Below are 13,910 nucleotides of genomic sequence, written 5' to 3'. Positions count from 1 at the left end.
GCATAGTATCATTTCAAGTCTAATCTACAGGGTTAGCAGCTTGTAACCATAACAACAACCCAAGACAGGATATGTAATACTCTGCAGAATACATTCATGGGACAATGTTGTCTCCAAATGCACTTTCTGCCTCAGAGACATAAAGATCAGCCCTTAAAGTAGCACCTACTTTACAAACAAGACTTTGATGGATAGAACGGAAGAATATTAAATTCTATTGTCAGTAGGTATCCAAAATACTCTAAGTGATAAGTCAACAAATTGAGACAAGACATTTCAAACTGGCGCAATCTATTTTTCAGATTTATCCGTTCCAAATATATGTTTTGGCCATTTTACACATAAACTGCCTTTATTTATTAAAATATTACATGAAGAAGTTTGACTAGATTTGTTCCTATTCACCTGCAATGTCTCACCGAAAGCAATATTTAGTCTGTATTGCCGCCTGTATTTCAAGTGCATGTAGATGTATTTTATGTGGACTTTATCATTACCTGGCAGTGGCAAGTTTCTCTCCTCTCTTCCAATCCCAAATAACCAGCGAGTGTCCTTCATCCAGCGCCACGGAGACCAGCGTCTTCCCTTCAGCTGAGGACACGCCATCACAGCCAGCTCAAAACACCATCAACACTACATCGTATTGAATATAAATGAGCATTGGATCGTTTGTACCTGAGAAGTCCAGGGCACACACTCCTCTCTGGTGGTGTCCCTTCAGCAGAGACATACACTTGAGAGTCTGAATGTCCCACACATGGATGGCAGGGTCTCGGCCCACCTGAAACAAACACCATATGAAATGCAAAAAAGTAAATTTTTGTTACCAGTTCACAGAAAATCACAGCAATGTAGCAGAAAGTGTTCCTCAATGTAAAACAACAAGAAACCTTTTGTTACTATTGCTATTCACCTTTTAAATTTAAATTTATTGTTTATATGATAATGCAATTATGGATGCAATTGATCAACTTCAGAGGTCTTCTTTGTTCTAAATTGCTCCACTACTTTTTTACTGCTCAAATTAATTTCTTCTGATAGAAGTAATAAAGTTGTACGACTCTGTTCTTCCTCATGTATGCTCTCGCTCACCTCTTCACACAGACAGCCGTGTGCACAGTCGCTCAAAGTAAGGTGTAAGAATAGAGGGGCCATATTGACGAAAAGGAATATCTTGATTTTTTAGGGGATTATTCTGATTCCAATATTAACCTGATATTATGGAAATTCTTGCAGAAGTGCAGAAATTTTACTTTATACCCTTAATAATAGAAGTTGGTTTTATTTTTACTTTTATAATCAGCTCTTTTTACAGCCTTTTTAAATGTTCTTTATTCCAGTTTTGCATGCCTACAAAACAAGAAGATCAATATCTGCCACTTTTCCTGCCCATGGACACAGAAGCAGTACGTGTTGTCAGAAGCAGGATTGTAGCGTCTGAGTTTTACTGATGCAATTTCATTGTATTTTTAATCATAACAAAAGCAAAGCATAAAAAGCGTGAGAAAAGCTCTCACGCACAGTTCATTATTAGTAGTGCCCTCCAGCTCAGTGACATGAAGCACACTTGTTGTAGCACTGTAATTAATGTGCTCATTTACATGTACTTGAGTATCCTGATTGTACTACAGGTTTTGAGCGTCTCGTGCTTTACCAGATCAAACTGTTGCTAAACGCTGATGCTTAACAATGTTAGCAACACTCCGAATATTGAACAACACACTATTTTTACAATGGGCAGTGGAAATAAGACACAAATGTTTATGTTCACAAATTGTCGAGTCATCTTGTGGTTGTTCATTCAGTGTTTTTAAGCCCTCGCCAGCATCACCTTTGACCAGTTTTTGTCCCACAGACTTTGTCCCATAGACTTCCACAAAAAAATTACATATATTAAGAATTTGAAAGCTCTATAGAGGATAATTAGCAATGTGGTAACAAATGAGAATAAACACAAGATTTAATGTACAAAATATTTCTGAAATTTCAATCACAACGCTCTCAACATATGTAGTCAAATTTTACAGTTTTACAAATGTTTTTTGGACTGACTGAATAATTGTGTCATGGACATTAGTTGCCATTAGATACCGCTAATGTTTCCAGTGGTGTTTAAAGCCTGAATAATGAATATATGTTTGTGTACCTGTCCCGTGGCAGCGTAGTCCTTGACCGGGTGGATGCTGAGGCTCAGGATGTCGTCGTCGTGGCCCAGGTAGAATCGCTGGCTGTGGAGCTGCCGGTTGTACACCACACCCACCGCCGCCACGTGGTACAGCACCTCCCCGCTCTGAGTGTAGAACAGGTTGTTTCGGCAGTCGTAACCACGGTAACTATGGAAACAGAAAGCAACATCAAAAAGAAGCAAATCAAGTAAACTGTAGAAAGCAGAGTTGAAGTGTCCTTTATCTCTCCCTACAAGCTAGCTAAGCTCTGCACAGCTGGAGCAACAATGGAGAAAGTACTTTCGTTGTTTATATTTTGCCATATAAAGTTAGTTTTAGCAAAGCTCTGCAAGAAAACAATGAGGCAAAGAAATCAAAGAAAAACATTTAATCATAATTCGTTAAGAGGCAGACAACCTGTATTGTTGGGCCAGGTCAGGTTTGGGTTCGGGGTGCAGAACCGTGTTACTCATGTATTCATTCTGCTGTGGTTATGATGGATCAGACTTAGAGCATGATGGTATGAGGCAAAAGAAGAAGTCTAATATGCTGACAGGTGAAAAAATGTAGTTTTCCTGGTTGAGTGTGAAGTGAGTGTGAAGTGAGTTACCCGTGGACAAACTGCAGCTGCAGGCTCTGCTCGGGCCCTCTCTGCCTCTTCAGAGAGCCCACCTGCTGCTTCTTCTCCCTGCTCTGCTGCTTCAGCTGGGGCAGGTCCTCCTTGTACACCTGGACAACAAAGTACACCAGAAAGGCTAGAAGGGCATTCACTGTTCCCTGAATCCTTTCTCCGTTATTCTGCCCTCAGCAGCACACAGACCTCCAGCTCAAGCTCATTTCTGATGAAAAGAATTCATCTGAGAAAGAGATAGGAAGAAAGAGAAAGAGACACAGAGAGTGAGAGAGAGAGAGAGAGAGAGAGAGAGGGAGAGAGAGAGAGAGAGACAGACAGACAGACAGACAGAGAGAGAGAGAGAGAGAGTTTAACAGGAGGCTGAAGCTGGCAGAACTCAGCCTGTCTTCCTCTTATTCTAGTCTTTCCCTTCTCTCTCCTTCTCTCTCCCTTATCTCTTCTCTTCCCTCTCTCCTTTCCTCCTCTGGTCTGCATTTAATAAAGTGAAGATTCATGAAGCGTTGCTGGATCAGTCCTTAGAGGCACTGCTTCTGTAAATTGCAGTTCCATGTTGTATGAATTTAACATTTTTAGGAGATATCGAAAAGATACAAATGAATATGGGGTTATGTGTAGTAGAATTATTTCTGTGAAAAAAATAGCAGAAAAAAGGTCGAAACAAAAAATAAATGACGTAATGAGGTCGCAGTTGGAGATAAGGGAACAGGAGGTATGTTTTCAGTGTTACCATGGTGACAGAGAGCTGTTCTGCAGTGGCTGATGGGAAGAACACAGGAGGCTGATAAACTCACAGGCAGCTGCCAATAAAGCCTTTAAATGTACTTTTTACAGCAGGTTTTATTATGTCTACACACAAACTGAACAGAACAGAGGGCAATGTGAGGTAACAAAAGCATAATACTGAGAAAGACAACTACACTTATTGTAGATCTGTATTTATTTGATAAACACACACCACAACCACACACTGCTGGAGTGCTACAGTCTGTAGTACTTTCCTGACGCACAGATGCTGAACACCTGGCACTGCTGTCTCCAAAGCAGAGGAAAGGCTCATAATGTGGTGGTGCCCAAGAGCATCCTGGAAAGCTCCTGACATTACTGTTCCTGAAAGCGAGACATTGAATCGACAGGGTCCAGGGGAAGCAGAGCGCAAGAAAGTTTCACAGGATTTTGGGGTACTTTCTTTGGATTTTTGCTTTATATATACAGTATATTACACATATTCCCCTTGGGTTTGCCCGCGGGCTTAGTTGGACAACTTCCATTTTCACAAATCCACGTGTTTAATATGTTATATATCTCAACTAATATATCTATATTTGCTATTTATTGTATTGACTATGGGGGCCCCCTTATAGTCTAATCTTAAATAAATAAATTGAGGTGCCCTGATGAAGATGAAGGTGAAGAGAATAAATAAAATAAAAATACAATTTTGCAGTATGTAATATGATTATAATATTTAAAAGTAACTGCATAGTTGTTGGGCTTTTCTGAGAGAATGTTGTTTGATCTCCTTGTGATTTGGTGTGTTTCCTATGGGTAGAGTTCTCCAAAAAAGCACAATAAGCCTATCATACAGCTAGGGTTCTCCTAACTAGCTCATTCTAAGAGTCCCCCACTGCTCCTGCCAGATTTCCCCTGCTGCATTGAAGCTTAACATGCCTTATAAGTAACATTTTTACTCCAAAACGTGGGTGAAAGTAAATAGCATGTACAAGGACTGTGTGTAGCTGTGACGAGCTTGTGTGGTACCTGTCGGTCGTAGTTGATCTGAGTCTCCTGCTCGATGTCAGAGTCCAGTTCTGGGACGTCGGACACATCGCTGTCAGACTCCTCGCTGTTGGAGTCTCCGTGATTGTCTGGGGAAACACAAGCAAAACAAGCATTCAATGTAAATTTTTATGATATCACAAACGGTAAATAAAAAAATAAAAAACACACAATACTAAACATGCCAAACGTTAGGCATTTATATTTTTTAAGCGAGTCAATCGATTATTTTCTATTGTAGCGTGACATTCAAATCTTGGGAGCCTCACAATGCTCTGCTGTGAATCCACTCCACATTCTAAAAGCACAGCGAGATGGCCTTTACTGCAGACTGAATAATGACCAGGACGCCACACAGACAGGAGAGAAGAAGTGAGGAAGTGTTCTTCAAATGTTTACACCAGAGCGAGATTAAGAAACAAATGAACAAATCTAACAAATCAAGCAAACGATCACAGTTTTGAAGAGGAAAACTAATTAGTCTAATACATAATTTAAATATATTCAGATGGAATGTATGTAGACTAATTTTGAAATAGATATTATAAAACATCATTTTGCACACCATGTACACAAAATAGCAAAACCAACAGAGTTCACAAGTTCACTTTCTAAACCTCTCACTTTAATGTAATGTTTTTTTTCTGATATAGACACCACAGAATTGTCTTATTGATTTATAGCATGGAAAGGGCTGTCTGACTCCCTGCTCCGACAGCTGCTTCCACGACCCGTCCACAGGTAAGAGTAATAAAAAATGGATTTACAAGAACGTAATAGTTTGTAACAGTGTAACAGTGTATCAGTGTAAGAACGTAACAGTTTGTAACAGTGTAACAGTGTGTAACAGTGTATCAGTGTAAGAACGTAATAGTTTGTAACAGTGTAACAGTGTATCAGTGTAAGAACGTAACAGTTTGTAACAGTGTAGCAGCGTAACAGAGCAGGCCTCAGTGTCTCTTGTACCTTGTACGTTGATGTCTAGTCCTCCGTTCATGACGGACTCTGGGTGGAACCTCCATTGGAAGAGGGCGTGGTCAGCCCCGCCTGTGGTCAGCACCCACTGGAGGTCGTGTGACCAGCGCACATTGGTCACATGGGCAGAGTGACCGTTGTACTTCTTGAACTTGGCTCCTTAAAGATATAACACAAAAAAGAACATATTGCAGACTGTAGTTACTTTTTTCAGATGACATCACGACCTAGTGTCGGTGTTGTTTAACTGAGATAAGGGCAGATAAAAGTGTTATTGATTATGTCAGGATTTTGTGGTGATGTTGGATAATGGTACATATATTATGGTTAATGCACTTAAGTATAATGGACATTGTCACTAATACAATAAAATCAGTTTTCTCCAAAGGCAAAGTGCATATTGAAACATACAAAGTGGAGGGTCACACACTGGTGAACATTACAGAGAATTATTCAGTAAGGTGCGTTTAGGTATGCACCGTACCATTGGAACCTTGTTATTGAGCTTATAATGGGCCATTTGATTACAATATTGTTGAGTGTTTGTAATAATTGTGTCTTTGAACAACTATGTAGCTCTCTGTCCAAAACAAATCTACTCTGTAAATGAAAACTCAACACACTCACCTTTCCTGTGACATGGAAACTTGTAGAGCTTGACCAGTCCCAGATCGTCCCCGGATACCAGCACAGCGGCAGAATGGTTAGCATCCACCGCATTCACCTCTGTTGTGTCTGAGTACTTAGGCCAAATCCCACTGACCTCAGGCCCCAGGACCCCGCTCCATGAGGCCCAGCGCAGGCCCTTCACCTCCTCCCTGCTCAGTGCTGGTTTACCCACTGCAAACAAGCGATACACCACAGTGAGCTGCCCGATAGATCTGTCCAGATTAGCTGAGCAAGTTTTCTGCAGAACAGCCAGTTATTGTCAAGTTTTCTAAAAGCATGGAACATGCAGATTTGAATCTCCCCTGCAGGCGTCTCGTAGCAATTTTGATTGTGTCAGATTTTGTGTGAAAACATTGAGCTTCATCAGGAACACTTTTCTGAAGCAGACTTGTGAATAGGCTTTTATGACCAAACCAATCAGTATTATTCCTTTTACTCAGAGGTGTGTACTTAGGAGTAGTATTGCAACTAAGCAACGAATAATTTGATTCGTCAACTGGTTGAACAATAATATATAACAATCATATATTGTACATTGAGAATTTTTAAATACCTTATCAACCAATTCAAGGTTGAAATAATATGGTGACTGAAGGTTAGATAGAGAATACTTATGAATAAAGTATTGCAGAAATCTTTTATTCTTTTTTGACATTTATATTTAATAATGCCGATGTCTTTGTTATAAAAGGTCTTTCCCTATCGTCCAGAGACTTTGATTATTTTCTGGCTGACTAGTTACGATAAGTCGATTAATCATTACAGACCTACTTGTGGGTTGCATTTCCTATACACCGCTTCTCTATCTTCAAGGAATTCAGAGTTGTACTACATCAAGGTACTCGCCCATTCCATTTGTCCTTTCCATTAAATATGACAATGTACCTCTTGTAGCTTGTATTGCTCTAATGCTTTTCTTACAGGGCATTCTGTAGAAGAGTCGCTCTCCTGCTCCATCATTAGTCTGCAGCACTTTCCCATCCAAAGACCAGTCCAGGTGAGTGATGAAGCTGCTGGACTTACTGCACTCTCCCACCTGCACAGAACAAAATCCCAAACCTGTAGAACAGATTACACGCCCACTCTAGAAGAATGTCATCGCAGGTCAGTTCAGCTCAGCAGACTGACCTTCTTGTATCTCTGAGGCACTGCATAGATGTCCACCAGGCCGTCATTGGAGCCCACAGACAGGTAGGAACCATCAGGAGAGAACTTCATCTCATGGATCACCTCTTTCCGATCTTTAATGTGCACCACCTCTGTCATGTCCCTGCGGAGCAGCAGACAGTTATATACTGTTGCTATACCATATCTAAATTGTGTACTTGGATCTGAATCAGGATTCTAAAACGCAACCTTCAAATCTGAGCAAAATTCCAAAAGTGTATTTTCAAAATAGTTTCGTATTAGTATTAGTTCTCTTTGTGTGTTACCTGACTCGCAGCACAGTGAAGGAGCCGTCCTTCATGCCCAGGGCCAGCTGAGCCCCGTCCACACTGAAGGCCACACTGCGCACTGCCTCCTCCATGTTACAGCGAGCGATCAGGGCGTGGTCCACCAGGCTCCATAGTCTGAACACACAGGGAACAAACACAGCTCAATACCATATCGACAGTATTCACTTTGCATTTCAATTCACTTTTCATTGTAAGACGAGACACTGTCGGTGTTTAGTGGAAAAAGTTTCAAAGGTAGTCGTCGGGACAACGTTTTAAAAATCAAGATGTTTTGACTTCCATCAAAAAGTGATTTTTCTGTGAATAGGGAAGCACATTTAACTTAGAGATATACATTTGAAAATGTTTCTGTAAGTTTTTCATCACAGACGTTTTCATGTAAAAATAATTAATTTTCTTTGTGATAATTGCCCATATTTGGGACATATAAATAAAAATGTATGGATCTGGGTTTCAATTTATTGCTTAAACACCAGACATTTCTATCCTTTTTAAGTCAATTTAATAGTTTTAATTATAGACAATAATATTACACATAAAATGTTGCATATGTCCAAAACAACAATTGCAACAAATCTGTGAATATAAAGAGTTAGATAGATAAGCCAGGGAGCAAGTATACTGCAATGACACCATCCTTTATGCAATTTAAATGTGATTTTTTTAAAATGTTTTGATAAATCTGCAGTTACCGGTAGTTAGAGTCAGACAAGAGCCAATCTCCTTCACTTAAAACAGCAAGGCAAAGTGTCTAAACCAATCATTATATAGTTTCTGTGGCCTATTCAAAGTGCAGAAAGCTGATGGCAACAAACGCTCATTATTCTGCTTGTTGTTGACTCCTCCACTTCAATGTGTTTTCAGACATAATTGGTCCCTGTGGATTCATCTCCGCGCACACAAGGAGACACAAATGTGTGCCATCGAGACACAGTAAAGCAAGTCATTATATAATAGTGTCTGCAATCTTGTATCCTTCATGTGTGTGGCACTGACCGGACAGAGCGGTCATCACTGCCCGTCACACACAGGGGTTTCTTGGGGTGAACGTCCAGCGCCCAGAGTTCTCCCTCACTGTGGCCCTGCATCAGCAGCAGAGGCTTGTCCCGGTCTCGCACCATCACCTGTGCACAAGAAAAGACAGCTTCAGTCCCAGAAGTACACATTTGTTTATCATCACTATTAAAATGCACTTTAAGGAGACATAATTATTCTAAATAAATTTTAATCAGCTTTTAATCTTTTTCTTAATATGCATTCTTGTGTTTTCATGTGCTTGTGAAACGTCATCCGCAGTGGACCAAGCACTGTTCCAATTTAAAAGACTTGTTTACGGAGCCGAAATCTCCGGCTGGATTGTTGGTAAGAGCCGGCGGCTGAAGCCGAGGGGTGGAGAAGCAGCCTAGTCAACTTGAATGCTCCACGAGCCAGAGAACAGAAAGATCATGCAACGTCATGGGGAAAAGCTGGATCTTGCATTTCTTTGAATTGTGGCTCTGAATATGAATACATAATATGCATAAATATAATACCAGAATCGGGAGTGTGGAGCGCACCTTCCCGGACTCCTTGTTTATTATCCTGGGGGAGTTTGACAAGGGGAATCTCAGCCATGAACTATCAAAGGACCGACAGATTATTAAAGTCCTGAGCAGAGGCTGGATCAGAAGTCCAGGGCTCTGGGACGTGCATTTTGGATCACCCTGGACACGGACTATTTGAGCCACTCCCCTCTGGCAGGAGGCCACTCCCCTCAGGCAGGAGGCCACGGTCCATCCAGACCAGAACCTCCCTCTACAAGAACAGTTTATTTCTCTCTGCAATTGGACTCATGAACACTTAATACTTGTCACTTTGTAATTTCTAAATTTTATGAATGCCCTTTTTGATATATTTTGCTACTATTACTATTCATTGTTGTATGTTGCACCCTAATGCAAAAGCAATTTCCTAGATTGTGAATGATGTAATTGACAATGGCAAGAAACCCCTGTCACTGCTCTCTGAGATGACCTTTGTGTGCCACTGAGCTTCTGAGGCTGAACTGTTCAGATTTTAACATTTTAGGTTATGTGACAACTCAAGATTCTTGCTCTTTTTGCACCTGCAGGATCCAAGTCCAAGGTTCAATGTATTGAAACAGCGTTTAATCATACTAAAATATGATGTTGAATAGATGGTGATTTAACAACTTTTGATTGATAATTCCAAGTTGAATTAACGTTGACTTTTACCCCTCAACCAAAAATAACCAATCTGACCATAAATCAACATTGAATCAACATCTTTCGCTGGGTTCTGATTCTGAATATAATGAAATAAAAGGTTGTCAATGCTCTTGTCTACTTCACACACCACACACTGACTAACACTATACCAGAGCAAAAAACAATAATTGAGTTTAAACTTGGTCTTGATCTTGAGTGAAAATTACTTTCAGCACATCAAGATCATATATTTTTTATGTTGCTTGTATTGTACAACATCCTGGGTATTTTCTGTCTCATTTAGACAAAACAGACTGCACTGCATTTCCTATCATGCATTTGGACTCGCCTTGATCTCGCGATATCACAGGGGCTGGTGTTACGGGTTGTCTTGGGCTAATTTAACTAGGGCTGTGGTTTGGGGGCGTGTCTTGCCCATCTTTTTCAAACTGGACAAAACGTGATCTGTGATAGTTCCGCCCGCTGTTTTTCTGTCAATCTCTTATAACCTTCAGTAGAAGTGGAGGCTCCATTTTCAAGATCAACTGTTTACCTACATATTACTGCCAGTGATGATATTTTAATAGATCCATGAGGGATGCACGTACAATAAACTGTCTTGTGCCTTTTTAGTCTTTCCTTTACGTCAAGTACGATACCATGCAGTGTTTATCCTGTACAATCTACTTAAGAATAAGCTGGAATCCGATATTTCTTAGCGACACAAACTCAAAGTCACTTGATGCATTTAAATCCCGTGTCAAAAGACACACTGGTGTTGAAGTACAAGAAAATGAAAAATGTAATCTAGGCGCGTGCATGTCCTGCGCGTTGATCACGTGATATATTTTGGCTGGATATACTCGAGACACACCGCACTTGTCTAAATCCAGGCAGCGCCACAAAAGTCTTGAAATTGGAGCCTCCACGTCCACATCACGTTATGAGAGATGTGGGATTGACAGAAAAATAGCGGGCAGAACGCTCACAGATCATGTTTTGCACAGTTTGAAAAAGTGAGGCAAGACACGCCCCCAAACAACAGCCCTATTTAAACTAGCCCGAGAAACCCCGCAACACCAGTGCACACCTGAAACAAACTCACTCTGCGACAGTCCCACGTTCTACTACAATCAATACAGCTCAGATTAAGGTAAAACCTGCCAACCTGTCCTGTTGTTGTTTAGTCTGTTGTGCCTGTTTGGTGTTGTGAAGTGAGTGAGGAGTTTCACTTATTTTGGTAGTGTCTGAAGTGACAGAATTAAAAACCCTGCTGAGGCATACAAAACAGCTGAGAAATATCTCTTCCAGCCAATACAAAGAGATAAAATCCCAAAGAAGAAAAATATGGCTGCCTTGATTGAAGAAGATTGAGAGCTAAAACTGCTTCCCTACAAATGGCTGATCTCCCTGTAGCCTGACTTTTTTGGGGTATCTTGTTTAAGTGCCTCACCACAAGGGCTGTCCATATAGACCTCCTGTCTTCAATCGATATAGACTCCTTTCAGCTGGCTTTCAGGCGATTCATTGCCTGGCGCAATGAGTGAGAACTAAGAGAAACCTTCACTGAAATGTCTCCTGACCTCCAAGAACAACTAGCCAAGCAGCAGGTCAGTTTCAGATTCAACCCACCAGCAGCACCACACTTTGGGGGCGTGTGGGAAAGAGAGATATTTTCATCAAAACTGCCTACCATAGCTTCACAAAGTGTCAAAGAAGAAGTGCTCAGGACAGTCCTGGTCGAGATTGAGAGCATGTGTACCCCATGACTCCTAACTACCTTCTGATGGGGTGGCCTGATATTTTCTTACCCCAGTAGTTTACCCTGAAAATGAAATGCATATAGACGACGAAGCTGGAGACATTCACAAGTCCTGGCCGATCATTTCTGGTCTGCAAGCATCCGGAACTACCTCCCTAACTTCCAGACCAGAAGTAAATGGACATTCCCTGTGGACGACATCAAGGAAGGTGCTGTTGTTCTGCTTGCAGATCTGCAGGTTCCCCGCGGTCAGATGAAAATTGGATGCTGTATGTTGGATGTGTGGTCAGGCTGGCAACATCAGTGTACAGTGCCCCCAGAATGCTTGTGGCCAGGGAAACTCCCTGGGGTCTGTAAATGGGACCACACAGACTTCCGCTGCTGTGTCCAAAGTGGACAGGGCCTACAGATTCCAGCGGGGCTCCACTCCGCCCAGAATAGGATGTTGTCGTCGCTGAATCATTGAGGGAGGTGGGTTTTTTTCCTTACCCAGGGGGTACATGCATAGGCCAAGGCTCCACCGCAACGCTGATGAGACCTGATGTGGTGCCATCTGGGACATTGCTGAAACCTACAGTTGTAAAGCTACGGCCTGTGACTGATGAGCTTATTCCCATGCTTTGTAGGGGGTTAGTGGGCATATAGATGAGAAATGTCTGTGGACTTTAAGGTGGGGGATGTTGCAGTACAGGACCCATTTATTTTGGTCTGGATTTTTTATGTGCTGCTCACTATGTGTTAGACCTTGGCATGAACACTCTTTTCCCGGGGGTTCCTCAGTTGTAATGGTGTGCCCTGGTGGTCCCAGGTCCATGTCAAGTGGCCTCCAGAGCAGCAGAGATTGCAAGAGAGATCACCAGTCAGTCTTCAACAATGCTACCACCTTCCACCTTGCCATGGATAATTCGCCCCCAGCTCCAGACCAGCTATATGCACTGGAGGAAGTGGACAGTATGGTAGCTGTGAGGGAAATACGCAAATGTAATGCTGCTACTCTAGAATCTGGTCAGTAGGATGCATTATGCTATGATTGTAGAAAAGACATTTTTGCCCTTTCAGAAGAAGTTGGCCTGACACACCAGGTACAGAACAAAATTGACACTGGGGATGTACGCCAAATCAAGACGCATCCACTTATGCATCACGCGGTCTATAATCCACAAAGAAAGACTTGTACTCGCTACCACGTATTGACGAGTCCCTGGACTTTGTGTCTGGCTCCTCCTGGTTCTCCTTGTTAGACTTGCGCAGTGGGTACTGAAAGATACTCCTCAGCCCTGATGTCAGACCAAAGATGGCCTTCTGCACTGGTACGGAGCTGTTGATGACTGATCCATTGGATTTTCAGGTTTGTATTTCTCTTTGCATGTGCTCTGATTCACTACTCACTCTTCACCCCTGCACTCTTTAGACCTGCACAAGCACCGGGCGCTGTGTGTTCCCTTTGTGCCAGTCCCCAGCCTGGATAAATGGAGAGGGTTGCTTTGGCATAAAACCTGCGTCTTCTCTTGGTGGTTGTGGAAATGTTATACTTATGTAATCAATGTCAAATTATGATGTACAATACTGTCTACCCTTGACTTTGCTATCCAACCCATCCACAGGTTCTTATTAAGAACTAACTAGAATTAAGCTCTTTGTCAATATGCATTCTTGTGTGTTCTGTACTTGTGTGCTTGTGAAACAAAAAATCTGTGGTGGACCAAGAACTGTTCCAATTCAAAGTATGTAGCAGACAGGGAACGGTTAAATCCCCGGATGTTGTTTTCAATATTCCCCCTTTTCTAAATCTGCTTCAGATGCCATGTCCGCAGGGTTGAAGTTAGTGATCTGAATTAAAACATCCTGCAATTTGAAGCAAGAAATTCCCCTTTTGTTGCCAAATCGGAAGTCAATTTAACAATACAGGGCTGATATCAAGACGGTGCTCCGCACATCAGATTCTGTGCCAGGTGCGTAGGAAAAAGGCGTACGTGACGCTAACTGTAATAGGGAAAGAAATCCCGCACACTGTCTTACTTGCAATTAAAATGTATGTGAGAAGGTGCAACGTTTCGGCAACTGGGCCTCCGTCAGGCAAAAGTCAACAATACAGGGCTGAAAGAAAAAGTTTGTTCGGACATTTAGTGACCTTAAAACTGCAGTGCGGGTCCCAGCAGGGCAAGTCAAAGCCAGGTTTGAGTGCCGCAACATGGCTAGATGTTTTGAGATCTGCTACTGGTGCTGAAAATGGGCATTTGTGGGTGCAGACAGTCTTGTTTGGAG

The 13,910-nt window shown here is 41.8% G+C and overlaps 1 protein-coding gene across 4 annotated transcripts in view; it reads right to left on the bottom strand.

The window, feature by feature from the left end:
- Nucleotides 1-13,910, bottom strand: part of LOC140351606 (echinoderm microtubule-associated protein-like 6) — a 108,832-nt gene that overhangs the window by 39,922 nt on the left and 55,000 nt on the right. For all 4 annotated transcript variants that reach the window (XM_072437498.1, XM_072437501.1, XM_072437499.1 and 1 more), the window contains exons 8-18: nucleotides 8,673-8,800; nucleotides 7,653-7,790; nucleotides 7,348-7,489; nucleotides 7,141-7,255; nucleotides 6,178-6,390; nucleotides 5,542-5,709; nucleotides 4,558-4,664; nucleotides 2,776-2,894; nucleotides 2,147-2,333; nucleotides 676-781; nucleotides 498-591 (exon numbers count right to left, since the gene is read on the bottom strand). In XM_072437498.1, coding sequence (XP_072293599.1) covers nucleotides 498-591; nucleotides 676-781; nucleotides 2,147-2,333; nucleotides 2,776-2,894; nucleotides 4,558-4,664; nucleotides 5,542-5,709; nucleotides 6,178-6,390; nucleotides 7,141-7,255; nucleotides 7,348-7,489; nucleotides 7,653-7,790; nucleotides 8,673-8,800 — 1,517 coding nt within the window. The remainder of the gene's footprint in view (nucleotides 1-497; nucleotides 592-675; nucleotides 782-2,146; nucleotides 2,334-2,775; nucleotides 2,895-4,557; nucleotides 4,665-5,541; nucleotides 5,710-6,177; nucleotides 6,391-7,140; nucleotides 7,256-7,347; nucleotides 7,490-7,652; nucleotides 7,791-8,672; nucleotides 8,801-13,910) is intronic.

The sequence above is a fragment of the Eucyclogobius newberryi genome, unplaced genomic scaffold (genome assembly GCF_026437365.1).
Source record: "Eucyclogobius newberryi isolate DKJ021-1_F unplaced genomic scaffold, fEucNew1.0.hap1 SCAF_8, whole genome shotgun sequence".
Taxonomy (NCBI): Eukaryota; Metazoa; Chordata; class Actinopteri; order Gobiiformes; family Gobiidae; genus Eucyclogobius; species Eucyclogobius newberryi.
The sequence above is the reverse complement of the archived record's forward strand: the minus strand, read 5'-3'. Positions and strand labels throughout refer to the sequence as shown.